The sequence below is a fragment of the Procambarus clarkii genome, chromosome 73, assembly GCF_040958095.1.
Source record: "Procambarus clarkii isolate CNS0578487 chromosome 73, FALCON_Pclarkii_2.0, whole genome shotgun sequence".
Taxonomy (NCBI): domain Eukaryota; kingdom Metazoa; phylum Arthropoda; class Malacostraca; order Decapoda; family Cambaridae; genus Procambarus; species Procambarus clarkii.
Genome location: NC_091222.1, coordinates 15,659,812 through 15,682,177, shown reverse-complemented (window position 1 = coordinate 15,682,177; position 22,366 = coordinate 15,659,812). Strand labels below are relative to the sequence as shown.

At 51.1% G+C, this 22,366-nt stretch overlaps 2 protein-coding genes across 4 annotated transcripts in view; one reads left to right on the top strand and one right to left on the bottom strand.

The window, feature by feature from the left end:
• The window catches only part of LOC138356521 (zinc finger protein 271-like), a 118,515-nt gene that overhangs the window by 61,563 nt on the left and 34,586 nt on the right, over positions 1 to 22,366 (top strand). The gene's annotated exons all lie outside the window — the stretch shown is intronic.
• Positions 10,887 to 17,033, bottom strand: LOC138356618 (small ribosomal subunit protein bS6-like). The gene is made up of 2 exons (XM_069312805.1): positions 16,938 to 17,033; positions 10,887 to 11,387 (listed from the first exon to the last, which is right to left on the bottom strand). The coding sequence occupies exons 1-2, from the start codon at positions 17,031 to 17,033 to the stop codon at positions 10,887 to 10,889; spliced, it is 597 nt and encodes a 198-aa protein (XP_069168906.1).

Sequence of the window (22,366 nt, the reverse complement as noted above, 5' to 3'; positions counted from 1 at the left end):
GGGGGTCGGGGCTGGCTGGGCAGGTTTCTTCCCCTGCGCTCTGTCGAGTCGTCTTGGAGTGGGTACGCTTGGGCGTCGTCGAAACGATGTCGTCCCTCAGATGGGTTTCCCGTCTGTTTCCGGTTCCGAAACGGGACTACGCGGACCTGCGGTTCATTCTGGACTTGTCCCGTCTGAAACCCTGGGTTCATTGCCCCTCCTTTCGGATGACTACGCTGTCTCAGGTTCGGCTCCTCTTGGAGCCGGGAGCTTGGATGGTGTCCCTGGACCTCTGGGATGCTTATTGGCATGTCCCGATTCATCTGCGGTTCAGGGACTGGCTCGGTTTTGTTGTGGGGCATCTGAGTTACCGCTTTCGTTGTCTCCCGTTCGGGTTGAACCTGGCACCTCGCGTGTTCACGCGCCTTACACGGGTTGTGGTGGCTTGTTTGCGTCTCCTAGGTGTTCGGGTGTTGGCCTACCTCGACGACTGGCTGGTTTGGGCTCCCAGCCAGTCAGCTTGCTTGCTAGCCAGGGATTTGGTTCTTTCCCAGCTCGCCGAGTTCGGGTTCTTGGTGAACTGGAGGAAGTCCCATCTGGTTCCCTCTCAGGTTCGGACTTGGCTGGGTCTCGTGTGGGACTCTCGAACCACCTCCTTGTCTCTCCCTCCGGAGTCTCTCCTGCGGCTGCGGTCTCGCCTTCGTCTGTTTCTGGAGGGCCCTCGGGTCACCCGGCGGTTGCTCGAGGGGCTGTGCGGGAGCCTGAACTTCGCGATGGTGGTCTACCCGCCAGGGTCGGGTTTGGCTTCGACGGCTGTTCTGGTTCCTTCGGGGTTCCCCCTTCCGCCTCTCTCGCGATCGCAGAGTTCGACCCCCGGGGGCCTTGCGTCGGTTGCTGCGTCACCTGCTTCCTCTTCGGGTTTTTCGGGGTTCAGTGCCTTGGCGCCTTCCCGAGCCCTAACTCGATGTGTACACGGATGCGTCGTCTCTCGGCTGGGGTTTTGTGACCAGTGCTCACCAGGCCGGTCAGGAGCGTTGGGATCCGTCCTTCCGTCGAGCTCACAGCACGGTGCGGGAGTTCGCCGCGGTGTGGTTTGCTCTGGGGAGGATTCGGGTGGCCCGCGGATCGACGATTCGGCTCCATTCGGACTGCTCTCCAGTGGTTCATTGCCTGAACCGCGGGGGTTCGATGCGGTCCTTGTCTCTTTGGGGTTGGTCGCTTCGGGTGACTCGTCTGCTGAGTTCTCGGGGTTTGGCTCTCCTGGCGGTTCACGTACGGGGTGTGTCCAACGTCTTGGCCGACGCCCTGTCTCGCTTCGTTCCCCTCTCCACGGAGTGGACGGTCGACGACGAGTCCTTCCGTTGGCTTTGCCAGACGTTCGGGCGCCCTGAAGTGGGCCTCTTCGCGTCGGCGTGGTCGCGGCGTCTTCCCGTTTATGCGGCGCCCTTCCCCGATTGCGAGGCCGTCGGGGTCGATGCCTTTCGGCTAGACTGGTCGAGGTGGGGGTTCCTGTACCTCTTTCCCCCGGTTCGGCTGTTGCTCCAGGTCCTGACTCGCTTAGAGACTTACCGAGGGAGTGTTGTCCTTCTGGCCCCTTGGTGGCCGGCCCAGCCTTGGTTTCAGGCGCTGGTTGCTCGGTGTCCGAACCCGAGGGTTTTCCCGCGGCTCCGCCTCTTTCAGCAGATCGGGCTTTTACGTCACGTAGCTGGTTCGATCTTCTCTTCGAGTCTTCGCGTATGGTTTTTTTGACTCGAGTCTATCATCATCTCTATGGTGATCAGGTGGCCTCCTTGTTGGTGTCCCACCTGAGGGCTTCTTCTCGGCGGCAGTATGAAGTTTCCTGGCGGTCCTTCCGTTTCTTTTTGCGTCTTCGTCGTCTTAGCTCCTTGTCTGTTCGGGTGGTCTTGTCCTTCCTCTCGTGGTTGTTTCAGGACCGTCATCTTATGCCTAACACTGTCGCTTCGTATCGTGCGGCGCTGGCGGAGCTGCTTCAGCTTGCTTTCGGTATCGATGTTACCTTTGCGCCGTTTCGCAAGCTGTCTCGTGCATTGTTTCACCTCCGGCCTGCTCATGCGTCGCCTGAGCCGTCCTGGTCTTTGGACAGAGTGCTCGCTTTCCTTTCATCTCCTCGTTTCGTTGTGGCCCCTTCGGTCCAGGATTGTTTTTCCAAGGCACTTTTCTTGTTGGCTTTGGCCTCTGGGGGTCGGGTAGGGGAGCTTCATGCTCTCCTCCGGCGCAGGGGTTTCTGCTCTTTTGGTCGTGGTGATAGTTTTGTTCGTTTGCAGCCGTCTCCTTCTTTTCTGGCGAAGAATGAGACTGCTGCGTTCCGGAGGGGTCCATGGGTGGTTGATGCTTGGTTGGTCAGGCCGGGGGTGAATCATGTTTTGTGTCCGGTTGCGGCGCTTTGCCGTTATTTGCGCGCCACAGCTTCTGTGTCCGGGGACGCGCTGTGGGTTGATCCGGTTTCCCTTCTTCCCTGTTCGCGGGTTCGGGTCTCTCAGGTCGTCCGCAGGGTTATTAGGTCCAGCCAGCCTGCGGTCTATCCCCGTGCCCATGACGTTCGTAAGTTCATGGCTCTTGCTGCCGTCTTTGGGAATATGTCTTGGTCTGATATTCGGGCGCGGGGATTTTGGCGGTCGAACAGGGTCCTGGCTGCTCGTTACCTTGTGAATGTCCCTGGGCCTCGTCGGGCCTGTGTTGCTTTGGGTCGGCAATTGCAGCCAGTTGTCTCGGCTTCGAGTTGAGGGGTGAGCGTCGACCGCCTCCCAGGTAAGTCCCTCTTTTTCTGTCTGTGGGTAGTTAGCTCCGGGGAGCCGACGGGGCTCCCCCCAGAAAACCAGCGTTGAATGTAATGAAACGCCATTTTCTGGGTGAGTCCCGGAGGCTCCCCGGCATCCCTCCCTCCCTCCGGTCGGCGGTTTTTCGCGTTTTTGACATCCAGCCTCAAGAACTGAGGTGTGGGTAGCCGGCGCGGGGGGTCTGGGGCTCCCCCTTCCCCCTCCCGGGGAGGGGGGAGCTGCGCAGACAGCGGCGCGGCAGTGTATGACGTCATACTAGTTTGCTTGTTTTCGGTTGGGGAGTTCTATCCACTAGTTCGGTTTTTGGTAGCAATTTTAACCAGAATAGGGGTTTGTTTTGGGGCGCTTACCTTTCTGGGTGCCTGTTCCGGTCGATGGCAGACATAGAATGCTTCCAACTACACGGGGGCTTCTATAGGCCATTGCTCCCCTTGCCTCTCTGAGGGGGCCCGGTTCTGGCCGCGGTCCCCGGTAGGCCTAAGAACTCCATACACATGACTGATGCCAAAGTCTGACATTAGCATATCAGCCTGGGATAGCTCCGGGGAGCCTCCGGGACTCACCCAGAAAATGGCGTTTCATTACATTCAACGCTGGTTTTATAGCTCTTATTATCGTAATAATGTTGCTAAACTAAATATATAACCCAAAAATATATAATTTGATGTAAATCGAATATTTAAGAGAAATTTATGTTACTGGATCAGGCTTAACCCTCAAACCGCGCATATCATATATAAATGATATCAGTGACAAAACCGAAACCGCGCACATCATTTATATATGATTTTGTGTCTAGCGCTATAATTTAAACGCCCCGCCTGGGATATGGGCAGCTATAGTACAACGACGACCGATAGTTGCCAGATGCCACCTAGAAAAAAAATCCAGGCCAACATTCTTGGGTGTTACAGCGTCAGTATTGAGCAAGCCACCAAGGCTGGCGCACGCAGCACGAGCTCACAGCACCGCTGTTCAGCTTGTGACCACAGCATCGCCTACAAATACCATAATATAAATGATACTGCTATTATTTAGCAGTGATAGTATTACTGAAGCCCCCTGACTGTGATAAAACTTACCAGGATTCTGATAATAGGAGGATTGTGGTGATATTTAGCGCTGTGCTCCATGGAGGGAGGAGTAAGGCTGTGGGAGGGAGGGTTGTGGCGTTGTTATCTGACTGTGTGTGGCCACCATTTATTGACTGCATTCACCATACCAGCTTAGTGGATCGCTATGGTGAACACAAATGTAGATACTTATATATAACGTGTGTATAGTGTGAGATAAGTGAGAGGAGTAGGTTGGGAGCCACCATTTTGGTGAGCGAGGAGCGTCGTCTGCACAACTTGGCATATTGTTTACTGATGGCCACTATGATCTTTGGGCACCATACCAGCTTATTTGTTCAGGAATGGTGAATAAAACAGGGAGATGCTTATATATAATGTGTGTATATAGCGTAATAATACCACAAACAATATTGTTGGAGGACAAATATTAGTGCGTGTGGCCTTGAGGGCGGCCGCCGATCAGCTGACTGTGTGAGTAGCTACGTCTTATGGCCTTTACTCACCATACAAGCTTACATGTACAGTTATGGTGAACAAAACATGTAAATACGTATATATAACGTCTGTGTATAGTGAATAAATACAGAGAGTATTGTGGGAGGTGAATGAGGGTGAGTGAGGTGGTGTTGAGGGAGGGAGTGGCAGTGAGTGGCTCGCTGGTGTTTGGCGGTCACTCCTCGTTGCTTTTTGACTCACAAGACCAACTTAGTAGTTCGTTATGGTGTACAAAACATGCAAATACTTATATATAACCTGTGTATATAGTGTAACAACAGCAAAACTATTTGTTTATTGTTTTATGAACATAATAATTGAATCACTAATATGCACACCATAATTTTGAGTACAGCGATGGTTCACACATTTTATAATATAAATATACCACAATTCACTGTATGGAATAATATTACTGCAAAAAAACTAAGAAAAAATCAGAGACATTGAAATAATTAGGTAATAATATATTTGTGGCAACTGCCGTCTGACAGCTCGGGCGGAGTAGACCTCGTCTGGCGAAGGCTCTGCCAACGCCCCTTTTTTGCCTCACTTCCCTACCCTATTGCGGCTAAAATATGCCACCTACGATTTTTTTGTTATTTTTTCCGTGATCAGGGAACAAAAATGAACACTTCTATAAGACGAAAGAATTTTTTGGATTTTTTTTTTTTTTTGTTGCGCCTGTGGGTGTGAATTCCATTTTGGCCCCTAGCGGTTTGAGGGTTAAACACCAGCCTACTGAAGGGTGTACGTATAGACTTAGTCTGCGTTCGTACAGTGTGCACCCAGTGCTCTTAGCTTTGTCTGCGATTGACGTACAGTATTTATCCGCCGGTGGAAGAATAATCGTGGAATTGACCATTTTTTTACTACAGCTCTTTGGTTATAAAACAAAATGTCTCAGGGGCTTACTAATAGTGCCTTATTAATGCCAAAAATGAAGCAATATTTTCCAAGAACTAGTAGCAGAAAATCAACCAGCACGAGAACAGCCGTACCCAACACGAGAACAGCCGTACCCAGCACGAGAACAGCCGTACCCAGCACGAGAACAGCCATACCCAGCACGAGAACAGCCATACCCAGCACGAGAACAGCCGTACCCAGCACGAGAACAGCCGTACCCAGCACGAGAACAGCCGTACCCAGCACGAGAACAGCCGTACCCAGCACGAGAACAGCCGTACCCAGCACGAGAACAGCCGTACCCAGCACGAGAACAGCCGTACCCAGCACGAGAACAGCCGTACCCAGCAAGAGAACAGCCGTACCAAGCACAAGAACAGCCGAACCCAGCACAAGAACAGCCGTACCCAGCACGAGAACAGCCATACCCAGCACGAGAACAGCCATACCCAGCACGAGAACAGCCGTACCCAGCACGAGCACAGTTGTACCCAGCACTGGTACAACAGCCATACCCAGCACAAGCACAGTTGTACCCAGCACTGGTACAACAGCAGCCAGCACCAGCTCAGAAGCAGCTGAACCCACAGCAGCAGCGAGCACCAAGCAAAGCTGATGCAAACATCTAAAAACATCGTGTGGGGCGTGAACAGTTAGAACAAGTGTTAAATTTAAGTGTGTACACAGTGTTAAAATTAAAGTTACAGTAATTTTAGTGTACAATAGTTTTCATAAACTGTATTGTAGTACTCAACATACAGCAGAACTACTATTAATCAACACAGTGCTAACGGCATAATGCACTGCAGTACGTATTTAATGTAGAGCATTCACAACTTCACGAAACTTCAAGATGGACATAACTTCAACAATAAGGTAAATTTATGAATTACAGTATTTTTTGGTAGAGAAGTAATATACAGGGTAGAGTATGTAATATGATAATGCATTTTTATTGTGTACAAGAAAAAAAAGACACTGACACAAACCCCTCCTGAAGGTCACCTTTTGCAACAAATCCAACGCTCCAACGAACTGGGGTTGGTCCCATATAGTACATTGAATCGAGGTTGTACTGTATAGGCAATAGGTATTTAATAAGAAAACAAAGAATTTTGTTTAATAACAATTGTTTTAAAATATTTTATTAATAATAATTTAGAATTTTCTTCATAAAACTGAATCATTTTAAAAGAAAGTTAAGATTTAATATACCACTCTGGATGATCGCCTGGTCGCCATTTGAGGGGCTGCCGATGCCATAACAAACCCAATACCAACCGTCGGTAATATCGACCACCAGACCGGTATATGAGGCTCCAGATACCGATCTCCCAAACCGGTCGTTAATACTGGCAGATCGGTATAAAAGAGGTCGTTAAATTGAGTGGATACATAATAATTGTTTCATACCTGGGGATAGGGGGAATCGACTACTTATCCAGACATGACTACATATCCAATCACAATTAGATCCGAGATGTATGGAATGGAGAATGTAGAGTGCACTGTACAAGGTTTAGGTATTAATGAACACAATGCTAGTTATGATGTTCACAGGAGGCGGCAGACATTCATAGCACACAGCAGAGATTTCATTCATCTTTGCATCATGAAATATGACCTCGTGTTCCTTTAAAAAATAAACTTGTGGAAAATTATTCATAATCATAATATAGTGACGGGAATCTGATGATGATAGCCGTGTTGTGGCTAGAATTTACATTTTGCTTTGTCAGATGATGTCATACCTACCAAAATTACTTACTGGTTCATTATGGTCTATAAAAATGTAGATAAATATGTCGCGTGTATGTAGTGTAATAACACAAATCTGTTTTATTTTTAAAAGAATATAATACTGTGCACAAACAAGTGACAAATATATCTATGTACCTAAGATCTACATGTTCTGTGGTACAAATATCATTACTGACAGCTAACTGCATCATTACACTGTACCCTCGTTTCGACGAACTTTATTCGGCGAACCTCGGGTCGGCAAATTTTAGGTTAGGATGCACACTTTTCAGGCCGGATTTACTCACCCGATTCGACGAACTCTGATTCTCCAAAACGGTGGATGTACAGATTTGCTTAGGATGTTGGGATGGTTCACAGACTGGTGGAAATATTTCTCATCATGTCACTAGATAAAATGTTAAATTCCCTTATTATGACAGATTGAAATGAAAATTTTTCTACAGGGAAATTTCCCTTCCACCCTCACCACCTGAACCTCCCTTACAGCCTTAACCCTTAAAGTGCGCATCACGTCATATGACGTGTTAGACGTTGTTCCAGTCAACTGCGCTTCACGTCATATGACGTATATGGGTACCGCGCACGATTTGAATGGCCCGCGGTGTAGTTGGGGTTCCCATACGCTGCCCAGGGGCTATAGTAAACTGCGGCCATTTTGAAAAAAATTCCCGCTCATGAACCGAAGGCGTGGGAGGCATCAGTTTAGCGAGAGTCACCATAGCGAGCGCACGGTCAAATGCCTCTCGGGCACGCACCACTCAGTCCCTCACCCCAGAGCAAATAGCCCACAAATTATTCTCTGAAGGTGAAGAAAGTGTGTTTGATGATTCAGACAACGACAAGGATTATACACAGTTGTCGGATGATAGTAGCAGCAGCAGTGAGAGTGACAATGACCGCCATGCCATGGCGAGGCCTCTACACTCACCCATGCCTCCTCGGCCAGTTTCTACCCCAATTCTACCACGACCTTACAGTTCCTATGGATATTTACTGTTTGAGGGTGACGAGTCAGAGGGAGGTGACTCCTTTTCTGGGTTTAGTGACTCAGATCATAGTTTTATTGAGCCTGTGGCTGGTACCAGTGGTGTAACTAGGCGAGAAATTGTCGCGTCAGCAGCATCTCGCCCAGCCAAGCCCCACCGCATGGCACTACGTGAGGGACCAAGACCCTCGTGTTCACGTGCATCCACCTCACGTGCACCCACCTCACGTGCACCCACCTCACGTGCCCCCACCTCACGTACACCCACCTCACCTGCACCCACGTCACGTGCACCCACGTCACGTGCACCCACCTCACGTGCACCCACCTCACCTGCACCCACCTCACCTGCACCCACCTCACCTGCACCCACCTCACCTGCACCCACCTCACGTGCACCCACCTCACGTGCACCCACCTCACGTGCACCCACCTCACCTGCACCCACCTCACCTGCACCCACCTCACCTGCACCCACCTCACCTGCACCCACCTCACGTGCACCCACCTCACCTGCACCCACCTCACCTGCACCCACCTCACGTGCACCCACCTCACCTGCACCCACCTCACGTGCACCCACCTCACCTGCACCCACCTCACGTGCACCCACCTCACCTGCACCCACCTCACCTGCACCCACCTCACCTGCACCCACCTCACCTGCACCCACCTCACATGCACCCACCTCACCTGCACCCACCTCACGTGCACCCACCTCACCTGCACGTAGCCGCTGTGCTTCTAGCAGACGGTATTCAGCTCCTGGTCGCCGGTATGCATCGCTTCCTTGCCGTCTTTCCTTTGCATCTCGCAGGACACCTGGTGTACTTGAGTGGAGTGATGGTGACGATTTTATTCCTAATATTCCTCACTTTAACGATAAAGATGTAGGGATTACAAACCTTTTCCCTAATCAAGGTGAGGATATGGCTGAGATGGAATATTTTACAGCATTCTATGATGAACCACTCATGGAATATATTGTACACCAAACGAACCTGCATGCTGCTTACCTGATTGAGAGGCAAATCACAGAATTTTCACGACTGCAGCGTTGGAAAAATACCACAGTTGCGGAAATGTATGTGTTTTTGGCACTCTGTTTTTTGATGAAGCACTGTCACAAACCTTCAATAAGTGACTATTGGAGCAAAGACCATACAGTGCCAACACCTTTATTCGGGAAATATATGTCACGAGACAGGTTTCAGATACTCCTCAGGTGTCTACATTTTGGAAGTGTTCAGGACCGAACAGATGATGATAGACTGTGGCGAGTGAGGCACTACATGAACGATGTCATTGGAAAATTCAGAGATTTTTACGTAGCAGCACAGAAGCTGGTGGTTGATGAATCTCTCATACTTTTCAAGAGATGTGTTCCATTCAAACAGTACATTCCCTCAAAACGAAACCGATTTGGCCTGAAATTTTTTGTTCTTTGTGATTGTGAGACAGGATGCGTGTTACACATGATTCTGTACTCGGCTAGTGATGTAGACATTCCCGGTAACGATGAACATGGATTCTCGGGGAGTGTAGTGAAGTCCATAATGGCTCCGTGGATGAACAAGGGACACATTTTATACACGGATAATTACTATACAAGTCCCTTGCTAGCTTGGTTCTTGCTAGAAAATAGAATCGGATTGGTTGGTACAGTAAAGCCACAACGAAGGGAAATGCCTGTGTTTGACAACGACATTGCAGTTGGTGAGTGTCAGAGAAGGAAAAGTGATAACATTCTGTCAGTTCGGTGGAAAAACAAAAGAGAGGTGAACTTGTTGACAACAATTCATGATGGAACAATGGTGAACAGTGGGAAAGTGAACCATAAAACAAACGCACCACTGTATAAGCCAGACTGTGTTTTAGACTACAATATCAACATGCAGTTGATAAATCAGACATGATGATTGGCACTGCAGAGTGTGCGGAAAACATGTAGGTGGACGAAAAAAGTGTTCTTCCATCTTGTGGACATGAGCATGCTGAACTGTTTCAACATGTACCTTGTGAGAACTGGACGTAAGCCCACTTTCCGTGCCTTTGTATTTGATGCCGCAATACAGTTATTAGGAAAGTTTGCAAAGGATGTCCCAGGGATTCAGCGGCCCATCATAAACCCACTGTTGCAGCATGCTGGTACTCCACGGCTCGCTCACACTGAAGGCTTCCTAGCACACAGACTCAAGTATTTGCCACCAGCTGGGAAGCGTGCATTAGCCTAACGTGATTGCTTGGTGTGTAAACTAACGACACGTAGAGATCAGAAACGGAAGCTTGTGCAAACATGGTGTGAAACGTGTGGTATCCCATTATGTGCTGTCGACTACTTCAATGACTACCACAGTCTAGAAAACTTCTAAGTGTGCTTCAAAGTGTGTATAGCGTGTGCGTGTGTGTAAATATGTAAAAATATAAGCAGAACATACAATATAATAGACTGTAATGACATATTATATTGCCGTAATTGAAAACATTTGTGTGCGCCTGTGTATACTCAAATATGCAACAATTATTGATATAAAATATGTTCAAACATTAAATGGAACACAATTAGTGAAAAAAATTTGGATAAAATGTGCCTAGACATTGTAAATAAATAGCGCGAAAATATATTTGTGGCAACTGGCTGTTTGAGGACCGCGCGCTACGCCTCGGGGGCGTGTACTGCATGAGCGAACATGCAGATTGTGACGTCATCGCTGATCTTCTCGGCTCTATTGCAACAAAAGTAAGTACAATAGAATTTTTTTTTTTCCCCCCCGTGATCAGTGAACACAACAGATTAGCAAAAAAAAAAAAAAAAGGATTTTTTTTTTTCAAAATGACATGCGTCTGTGGGGGAACAAAGGATATTATACCCCTAGCTTGTTAAGGGTTAACCTCCCTTACAGCCTTAACCTCCCTTACAGCCTTAACTTCCCTTACAGCCTTAACCTCCCTTACAGCCTTAACCTTCTTTACAGCCTTAACCTTCCTTACAGCCTTAACCTTCCTTACAGCCTTAACCTCCCTTACAGCCTTAACCTCCCTTACAGCCTTAACCTTCTTTACAGCCTTAACCTCCCTTACAGCCTTAACCTCCCTTACAGCCTTAACCTCCCTTACAGCCTTAACCTCCCTTACAGCCTTAACCTCCCTTACAGCCTTAACCTCCGTTACAGCCTTAACCTCCGTTACAGCCTTAACCTCCGTTACAGCCTTAACCTTCCTTACAGCCTTAACCTCCGTTACAGCCTTAACCTCCGTTACAGCCTTAACCTCCGTTACAGCCTTAACCTCCCTTACAGCCTTAACCTCCGTTACAGCCTTAACCTCCCTTACAGCCTTAACCTCCCTTACAGCCTTAACCTCCCTTATAGCCTTAACATGCTAGGGGTATAGTATCCTTTGTTCCCCACAGGCGTATGTAATTTTGAAAAAAAATATAATATTTTTTCTTCCTAACCTGTTAATTTGTGTTCACTGGTCACGGGAAAAATAATAAAAAAAATCGTAAGTGGCATATATTGCCAGCTATAGGGCGGGGAAGTCTGGCAAAAAACAGGCGCTGACTGAGCGTGCGTCCCAGGCAGTCTGTTGATCGCCAGCTGTCAGGCCGGAGTTGCCACAAAGAGATAATTACCTAATTATTTCAATGTCTCTGATTGATTTTTCATATTTTTTTGCTGTAATATTATTCAATAGTGTGTAGTTTGATATATTTATATGTTAAAATGAGTGAATCATCGCTGTACTCAAAAATATGGTGTGCATATTGTTGATTCAATTATGTTCATCAATCAGTGAACAAATACTTTGTCGGTTATTACACTATATACACAGGTTATATATAAGTATCTGCATGTTTTGTTCACCATAACGAACCACTAAGTAGCTATTATGAGTCAAAAAGTAACGAGGAGTGACCGCCGTGTACCAGCCAGCCACTCACGCCCTCTCTCAAGTCATCTGACTCACCCACATTCTCCTCCCACAATACTGTTTTTGCTTTTATTCACTATATACAGACGCTATATATAAGTATCTACATTCGTGTTCACCATAAAGAACCACTAAGTTGGCATGCTGAGTGGCAGTGCCAGTGGCAGCCCGCCACTGGTTGCTACTTCCTCCCTCCCTCAAGTCACCTGACTCACCCACATTCTCCTCCCACAATACAGTTATTGCTTTTATTCACTATATACAGACGCTATATATAAGTATCTACATTCGTGTTCACCATAACGAGCCACTAAGTTGGTATGCTGAGTGGCAGTGGCAGCCCGCCACTGGCTGCCACTCCCTCTCTCCCTCACCTCACCTGACTTACCACCATACTGTTTTTGCTTTTATATACAGACGTTATATATAAGTATTTACATGTTTTGTTCACCATAACTGTACATCTAAGCTTGTATGGTGAGTAAAGGCACAAAGACGTAGGACCTCACACAGCTGATGGCTGCCGCCCTCAAGGCCAGACGCACTAATATTTCTCCTCCAACAATACTGTGTGGTGTTATGCTATATACACACATTATATATAAATATCTACCTGTTTTATTCACCATACTTGTACAAGTAAATTGGTATGGTGCCCAAAGACCATTGTGGTAACTAGTAAACAACACCGTCATCGGCACGGTGGTGTCGTGCAGACGACGCCACTGCCCTCACCAAAATGGCGGCTCCCAACCTTCTCTTGCTGTTTATACCCTCTATACACACGTTATATATAAGTAACTGTATCTACATTTGTGTTCACCATAGCGAACCACTAAGCTGGTATGGTGAGTGCAGTCAATAAAAGGTGGCCACACATAGTCAGAAGACATCGCCACCACCCTCCCTCCCACAGCATTACTCCTCCCTCCATGGCGCACAGCGCTAAATATCACCACAATCCTGCTATTATCAGAACCCTGGTCAGTTTTATCACAGTCAGGGGTCTTCTGTAATAATATCATCGCTACATAATAGCATGAACAAGTATATTATGGTATTTTTAGGCGATGCTGTGGTCACAAGCTGAACAGCAGTTCTGTTAGCTCATGCTGCGTGCGTCAGGCTTGGTTGCTCACTCAATACTGAGGCCCCTAACACCCAGGAGTTTGGCCCACGATTTTTTTTTTAAATGGCATCTGTTTACAAGAGCCCTGATGAAGGTGTGGTGAACCCCGTGTATCCGCGGGCCGTTTAAATCTTACGTAGTACTCCAACACTTCATATGATGTGATGCGCAGTTGACTGGAACAACTTCCAACACGTCATATGACGTGATGCGCACTTCAAGGGTTAAAGCCTTAACCTCCTTTACAGCCTTAACTTCCATTACTGCTTCTCCATCTCTCACTGCCACTCTTCCCACACGGCCACTCTTCCCACACGGCCACTCTTCCCCCACGGCCACTCTTCCCCCACGGCCACTCTTCCCCCACTGCCACTCTTCCCCCACTGCCACTCTTCCCACACGGCCACTCTTCCCCCACTGCCACTCTTCCCCCACTGCCACTCTTCCCCCACTGCCACTCTTCCCACACGGCCACTCTTCCCCCACTGCCACTCTTCCCACACTGCCACTCTTCCCCCACGGCCACTCTTCCCCCACTGCCACTCTTCCCACACGGCTACTCTTCCCACACTGCCACTCTTCCCCCACTGCCACTCTTCCCACACTGCCACTCTTCCCACACGGCCACTCTTCCCACACGGCCACTCTTCCCACACGGCCACTCTTCCCACACGGCCACTCTTCCCACACGGCCACTTCCCCCACTGCCACTCTTCCCACACGGCCACTCTTCCCCCACTGCCACTCTTCCCACACGGCCACTCTTCCCCCACTGCCACTCTTCCCCCACTGCCACTCTTCCCCCACTGCCACTCTTCCCCCACTGCCACTCTTCCCCCACTGCCACTCTTCCCACACGGCCACTCTTCCCCCACTGCCACTCTTCCCCCACTGCCACTCTTCCCCCACTGCCACTCTTCCCCCACTGCCACTCTTCCCCCACTGCCACTCTTCCCCCACGGCCACTCTTCCCCCACGGCCACTCTTCCCCCACGGCCACTCTTCCCCCACTGCCACTCTTCCCACACGGCCACTCTTCCCCCACTGCCACTCTTCCCCCACTGCCACTCTTCCCCCACTGCCACTCTTCCCCCACTGCCACTCTTCCCCCACTGCCACTCTTCCCCCACTGCCACTCTTCCCCCACGGCCACTCTTCCCCCACGGCCACTCTTCCCCCACTGCCACTCTTCCCCCACGGCCACTCTTCCCCCACTGCCACTTTTCCCCACGGCCACTCTTCCCCCACTGCCACTCTTCCCACACGGCCACTCTTCCCCCACTGCCACTCTTCCCACACGGCCACTCTTCCCCCACTGCCACTCTTCCCCCACTGCCACTCTTCCCCCACTGCCACTCTTCCCCCACTGCCACTCTTCCCCCACTGCCACTCTTCCCCCACTGCCACTCTTCCCCCACGGCCACTCTTCCCCCACGGCCACTCTTCCCCCACGGCCACTCTTCCCCCACGGCCTCTCGTCCCCCACGGCCACTCTTCCCCCACGGCCACTCGTCCCCCACGGCCACTCTTCCCACACGGCCACTCTTCCCACACGGCCACTCTTCCCCACTGCCACTCTTCCCCACTGCCACTCTTCCCACACGGCCACTCTTCCCACACGGCCACTCTTCCCACACGGCCACTCTTCCCACACGGCCACTCTTCCCACACGGCCACTCTTCCCCCACGGCCACTCGTCCCCCACGGCCACTCGTCCCCCACGGCCACTCGTCCCCCACTGCCACTCTTCCCACACGGCCACTCTTCCCCCACTGCCACTCTTCCCCCACGGCCACTCTTCCCCCACTGCCACTCTTCCCCCACTGCCACTCTTCCCCCACTGCCACTCTTCCCCCACTGCCACTCTTCCCCCACTGCCACTCTTCCCCCACTGCCACTCTTCCCCCCACTGCCACTCTTCCCCCCACTGCCACTCTTACCCCCACTGCCACTCTTCCCCTCCATGCCACTCTTCCCTTCACTGCCACTCTTCCCCTCACTGCCACTCTTCCCCCACTGCCACTCTTCCCCTCACTGCCACTCTTCCCCTCACTGCCACTCTTCCCCTCACTGCCACTCTTCCCCTCACTGCCACTCTTCCCCTCACTGCCACTCTTCCCCTCACTGCCACTCTTCCCCCACTGCCACTCTTCCCCCACTGCCACTCTTCCCACACGGCCACTCTTCCCCCACTGCCACTCTTCCCCCACGGCCACTCGTCCCCCACGGCCACTCGTCCCCCACTGCCACTCGTCCCCCACTGCCACTCGTCCCCCACTGCCACTCTTCCCCCACTGCCACTCTTCCCCCACGGCCACTCGTCCCCCACTGCCACTCGTCCCCCACTGCCACTCGTCCCCCACTGCCACTCTTCCCCCACTGCCACTCTTCCCCCACTGCCACTCTTCCCCCACTGCCACTCTTCCCCCACTGCCACTCGTCCCCCACTGCCACTCGTCCCCCACTGCCACTCGTCCCCCACTGCCACTCGTCCCCCACTGCCACTCGTCCCCCACTGCCACTCGTCCCCCACTGCCACTCTTCCCCCACTGCCACTCTTCCCCCACGGCCACTCGTCCCCCACTGCCACTCGTCCCCCACTGCCACTCGTCCCCCACTGCCACTCGTCCCCCACTGCCACTCTTCCCTCACTGCCACTCTTCCCCCACTGCCACTCTTTCCTCTCTGCCACTCTTTCCTCTCTGCCACTCTTCCGACACTGTGATGATGTCACAGTACAGTACAACTTTGTTAATGTCCCCTCAGCAAGTGAAATTTGATATTTGATATTTGATATCATAAATTTGATATATATGATTTATTTCACAGACCATGAAATTTAATGTAAGAGAAATTTGATATTTTCTGGGGGGAGCCCCTTCGGCTCCCTGGAGCTTACTAGGCTGATATGCTAATATCAGACTTTGGCATCAGTCATGTGTATGGAGTTCTATGGGCCTACCGGGAACCACGAGCCAGAACCTGGCCCCCTCAGAAGAGGCAAAAGGAGCAATGGCCTATAGAAACCCTATGTGATTGGAAGCATTCTATGTCTGCCATCGACCTGGTTAGGCACCCAGAAAGGTAAGCGTCCCAAAATAAACCCCTATTCTGGTAAAAATTGCTACCACATGCCAAACAAGTGGATAGAGCTCCCCTAAAATAAACAAGCAAACAATCACAACGTCACGTCGCCGTGCCGTTGTCTACGCAGCTTCCCCCTCCTCGGTAGGGGAAAGGGGGAGCCCCAGACCCATCGCGCCAGCTATCCACCCTTAGTTCTAAGGTTAATGCTAAAGGCTAAGGTCGTGTGCTCTGGCTCCGGTGGTTGTTTCAGCACTGTACCTAGAGTGTGGTGACTGTCTTCTAGGTGGTGCGTGAGCCGGGAGTGATTCTTCAGTACTCGGGCTGCACGCGCCTAGGGTTTTCTTCCCTAGGTGCCCTGTAAGTACTGCCCTTGGGGCTTGGGGTTCCCTTCCACAAGTTCCTTGGGTTCTGCCCCTGCTAGGCCGTTTCATTTTCGGATGCCCCTTGTGTGCTCGGGTGTTCTGTCTCCCTTGTTCGCCTTGGGGTAGGGGGCTGTTTGCACTGGCGGGGCACAGGGTACTGCGCAGTTTATTTTCACCTATCATAGCGGCCGGCTTTTCCGCCTGGGTACGCTGTCCTCTTGCGGGGTTTTCTTTTTCTTTTTGTTTTCTGCCAGGTGGGGGGGGGGGGTCTGCTTTGGTTCTTACCCCCTGAGTACTCTCCCTTATTCCGGTGGTTTTTCCTGCTAAGTCCCCGTGAGTGTACACGTCCCGGGGGTTCAGTTATTAGAAGGTTGTTTGGTAGATTTGGGCACCAGTTAGGAGTACCCTGCCTGGGTTTACCTGAGTGCGAGTCCTCTTCAAGTAAACGCTCAGGACCCTGGGAATCCCGACGGGGACGTGTGGGTCTGATGGATGTGACCCCGGGGTTCCCCCCATCGCTTTGTGCGAGTTTGAGGGTTGTTCTGTCCCATTGTCTCAGGGGTGACTCACTGTTTTGCCTCCGTCTGCTGCCTGTGGGGTCTGTGGGACCTTCGACCCAGAGCCCTGCGAGTTTTGTTGCTTGTTTGTGGCTTAATTACCCAGTCTTATGCTGCCTATGTGGGTGCAGGCAGCACGTGTGTTGCACATCGTGTTTCGGTGTTGGCATTGCTCTAAGTTGTTTGCTCCACGGAAGCCCCGGGGTTGCCCCATTTTGGTGACGGGGCTTGGGGGTGCTGGTTGCTTCGGTTTCCTTCCACACCCCCTTGTCTTTCCCCTGCTGTGGTCTAGTCTGTTCCCCCCACCCCCTTCCTCCCTGCATCTGGGTCCTTACCGTCTGTGGGTTCAGGGTCGGGGCGGGGCTTCGATGGTTTTGAGACTCGGGAGGTCTCTGGGAATTCCCCTTCCGGGGTAGTGACGGGGGCATTCGAGCCTGTTCCTCCATCCGTGTTGTATGAGTCTGCCAGTGGGCACCTTTCCTTAGTACTTTTCGCGGCTGCCTCGGTTTTTCTTGTGAGGCCGGGGCTTTGGGGGGACAGCTCAGCCCCGGGGCTGACTGGGGGGCCCCAGGCCTCGTTGGACCCTGCCAGGGTTATTCTACCCTTAGAGCGGGGCTTGCGGTTACGGGGAGTGGGTTGTTTTCCTTTTTCCCCCTCTTCGTACGAATTCTTGGGCGTCGGCCCCTCCCCGGGCTTGGTTCCTTGTTCTTAGAGTCCGTTGGTTCCGTCCTGTTGGTGGGTGCTCTTTGCGGTTTTTTCACCCCTTTTTTTCTTGGGATGGGACTTCCCTGTCATGTTCCCCGTTTCTTTTTTGTGGGGTTCTGCATGACTTTTGGTCTCGGGTACGACTGTGCTTTTATGAGCCTTTATGGTTTGTGCTTGCTTCTTTGTGTTCTCGAAGGTTCGGAAAGGTTTTCGCTACTTCCCGTATTATTGGAACGTCTGGCGTCTTTCGGTGTGGCTTCCCTCCGGTCTTTTCTGGGCTTGTTGGTCCTCTTCCGGGTTTATTCTCGGTTTTCGGTCTTGTCTCACTCTTTTTTTTTCCTGTGTTTTTCTTCGTGCTCAGTCTCGGCACTTCGTTTTGTTTACATACTCCTTGTCTGGGGTGCCAGTAAAAACCCAATTGGGTTGCTGATTCAGTTCCTTGTCTTCCTTACATTCACCGGCTATGTATGTCACTGCTTCCTGTTTTGGCTCCTGTTCCCGTGCGCGGGGCTGTTTCTGCCCCTGCGCCCATCCTTCGGGTCACAGGCTGTTTGGGCTACTTCTCTTGTGACGTGTCCTTGTTGGCGCCTTCCTGCCGAGCGGATTGTGCACATGTGCGGTGTGAGTTTGTTTTGGTCCTGGCAGTGTGCACCAGTGCTCGTGTTTTGCGTCCTTTTCTCTCGGGTGTTTCGCCTCTTGTTCTTCTCGCTTCTCCAGTCTGTGCCCCATAACTACTAGGGTGTTCTGGGTTGTGGCTATGGGGCGGACGCCAGGGTTTTCCTCATGTTATGGGTGCAGAGCTCCTCCTTCGCCTCTACCCTCCTCTTCTGCATGTGCGGCTCTGGCCTTCTTCCCCTGGCGGTGCTCCCGGCATCTTCTCGGCTACGTTGTGTCATGACACATTCGTGCCTCCGTTCTGCAGATTAGTTTATGCAGCTGGCGTCTCTTTCAACCAGGCGTTGGTTTTTGGGGTACGAATGTGGGAACGGCAGAACACAGATGCCTGCAGAGGGCCTCTTGGACCATGCGGGGCAGCTCCTCATTGTACCCATCCAATCCCACTCGTATGCATGTCTAGCCCCATGCTTGAGTTAGTCCCGGGGCCCTACCTCCACCGGGTTACATGATACAATGGTTGTGGTGACTGTTATGAGGTACGGTTTCCTGTGTCAGGATGTTATGAGGTGTCATTCGGATGTGGTTTTGTTCCCGAGGATGCGTGTTGGTGTTTGGTTGTGGCGTTTTGTTTGGCCCTTGCATGTTTTCCTCCTGGGGCCTTCTTTGTTTGGCTGTGCTATTTATGATAGTCTTCTCTGGGTCACTCATTCCTTGCCCGCCTTGCAGTGCCTGGCTTAGCCCTTCCAGGTACAGTGGTACCTCGGAATGCGATTGTCCCTGTATGCGAGGTTTTCGGAAGGCGAGGTGTATTTACTCCAAAAATTTGTCTCGGAAGGCGATGGTTACTTCGGGAGGCGAGTTTGGACGCGAGTTTGTTGATACGCGTACAGCCGACCTAGCGTGTGGTGGTTCGGCGATCGTCGCCCCTCCGCCCCGCCGCCCCTCAGTTTATTATTGTCTCGCGCTCAGTGACTACCCCCACATCAATTCTTCTCGCGGATTTTCAGTGTTTTGTTGGATTTTTGGTGATTTGTCTATACAATTTGTTATTATATATCTCACCATGGGTCCCAAGAAAGCCAGTGGTAAGGATAAAGGCCAGAAAGCTCATGTGAGGATGACAATAGAGGAGAAACAAGAGATCATTCGGAAGCATGAGAACGGTACACGTGTTGTTGAACTTTGTAGGCAGTACAACAAAGCCACATCAACAATATGCACTATACTTAAGAAGAAAAATAAGATTATGGGTGCTAAAGTGGCAAAAGGAGTAAGAACATTAACGGCACAAAGACCACAAATACTTGAAGAAGTGGAAAAGTTGTTATTAATTTGGATACACGACAAGGAGTTGAGGGGTGATAGTGTTTCGGAGGCCATTATTTGTGAGAAAGCCAGGGTGTTGCACGAAGACCTTCTAAAGAATACCCCTGCAACGAGTGATGCAGATAAGAAAGAGTTTAAGGCAAGCAGGGGCTGGTTTGAAAAATTTAGAAAGAGAAGTGGTATCCATAGTGTTACAAGGCATGGGGTTATGTGATGTGATTATGGAAGGGGACTCCCCTTCCAAACAGTAACTCCTCTCCTCCTCCCCCCTCCTCACCATCTTCCATACGCCTACAGCACTCGACAGCAAGGTAAGTAATAACTGGAACACAGTTTTGTAGGTTTATTTAGATGAATTAGGTAAATTAGGTATAAAAATTTAGTTTGATGTGGGGTTTTTGGGGTAGTCAGGAACGGATTAATTCATTTCCCTTTATTTCTTATGGGGAAATTAACTTCGGAATGCGAGTTTTCGGAAGGCGAGGCGTCTCCAGGAACGGATTAAACTCTTATTCTGAGGTATGCCTGTATGTTGGATTCTCTGTACTCCCCTGGATGTCCTCACCTAGTTGTGCTTGCTGGGTTGAGCTTTTGGCTCTTTCGTCCTGCTCCTCTGTGGCTCACCTGCCATATACATGGCTTCTGTGCTTACCTTGTTGTGCTCGCCTAGTTGTGTTTGCAGGGGTTGAGCTCGGGGTTTTTGGTCTCTCCTCTCGCCTGTCGTTCGACTTCTGTATGGCTTCCTGAGCCTGCTGGGCTCTGTCGTCTCTCCACCTGATGCTGTGTGGGGGGTTGGCCTCCAGCTCATCCCTTCCTCCTGCTTTCCATTTGTCTCCTCCTCTGACACTAGAATCCTTCTTTGTCATCTCTCCTGCTCCTTGGGCATCCGTTCCACCTGTGTCCCCTGGGATGTCTTTATCTACCCTCTCATTCCTCTGAGGGTCTTGCTTGTGGTGGTGTTGTCCCCTCTGGTTCTTCTGTCTCCCAGTGTCGTGCGGTTTCCTTGCCGTCGTCTGCTTGATGCCTGCTTGATGGGGTTTTGGGAGTTCTTCTCCTCTCCAAGCTTGGCCCGTGGTCAGGCTTGGCTTGTGGGTATTTGGTCCACTGGGCTTGTGGGTATGCGGGCCCACTTGGAGCAGCCCGTGGGCCCGCATACCCACCACAGCCCGGTTGGTCCGGCACTTCTTGGAGAAAATTATCGAGTTTTCTCTTGAGGATGTCCACAGTTGCACCAGCAGTTTTTCTTAAGCTCACAGGTGTGGTAGTCACCTGGGGTGGAATAGGCCGCCTGGGGGTGTGTTAGGCTCTCATCTTCGCCTGTACCCCTCGGTTCGGATGATGGTCTCATGGCGACCCTTGCACTTTTTTCATTTGGTCTTATGTTGGCACATGACCAACGACTGGGTTGTTGATGTGCCTTTTGGCTCTCCGATTGCCAGGTTTGGTTTTCTGGTTCCTGGCTTTCCCTGCCTGTTGGCATTTTCAGAGTCTCTCGGGGTCCCTTCCCTAGAGATTCAGTCGGAGCCGTGGTCTCGAACCTCCTGGCGAGCTCGCTGGTGTTGGGACATTTTTGTCCAGCAGATGTTCCACCTCCATCTTTGCCGGCTTGGGTTTCCGGCTCTTCCTGCTCGGTGGTCGCACCCGAGATCTTCCTTTGGCTCTGCCTCTTCTTGACTCGTTTAGTCCATGGTGAAGCTGGTTCAGCTCTGCCTCAGGTCTCTCACTTTCTGTTGTTCAGGTAGCTTCGTTGATGATGTCTCATCTGCGTTCTTCTTCTTGGCGGCAGTGTGGGGTTTTTTGGCGGTCCTTCCTTTTACCTTCTGTCCCTTCTAAAGTTCTGTGTTTTGTTTGCTTTATCTTGTCCTTCTCTTTTGGGGGTTCGAGACCATCATTTTGCCACATACTGTCGTTTCGTATCGTGCGGTGCTGGTGGAGCCGCTTCAGCTTGCTTTCGGTATTGAGGTTACTTCTGCACTGTTTCGCATGCTGCCTCGGGCGTTGTTTCACCTCCGGTCTGCTCATGCACCGCCTGAGCTGTCCTGTTCATTGGACAGAGTGCTCTCTTATCTTCTCTTTAGTTTGTTGTGGGCCTCTTCAGTTCCGGATTGTTTCTCCAAGGCTCTTTTTCTGTTGGCCTTGGCCTTTGGAGGTTGAGTTGGTGAGCTTCCTTCTCTCCTCCGGCGCAGGGGTTTTCTGCTCCTTCGGTCGTGGCGATGGGGTTGTTCGTTGCAGCCGTCTCCTTCTTTTCTGGCGGAGAATGAGACTGCTGCTTTCTGGGGGGGTCCTTGGGTTGTTGATGCTTGGTTAGGCCGGGGGTGCATTATGTTTGGTGTCCGATGGCGGCCCTCCGCTGTTCTTTGCGTGCAGAGGGCCCCGGCTTCTGTGTCCTAGGACGTGCTTTGGGTTGATCCGGCTTCCCTCCTTCCCTGTTCGCGGGTGTGGGTCTCCTGGGTCATCCGCAGGTTTATTCCGGCTAGCCAGCCTGCGGTCTATCCCCGTGTCCATGTTGTTCGCAAGTTCACGAATCTTGCCGTCGTTTTTGGCAACATGTCCTGGGCTGTCATTCGGGCGAGGGGTTTTTGATGGTCGAACAGGGTCCTGGCTGCTCGTTATCTCGTACGTGTTCCTGGACCCAGTCGGGCC

Bases quoted from the DNA above. Each gene is read 5' to 3' on its own strand.
- LOC138356618 (XM_069312805.1), bottom strand. From the start codon at position 17,033: ATGGGGGGAACCCCGGGGTCACATCCATCAGACCCACACGTCCCCGTC. The intron at 11,388-16,937 runs GTAAACCCAGGC...CTATACCCCTAG, and splicing joins TGAAGAGGACTCGCACTCAG to CATGTTAAGGCTATAAGGGA.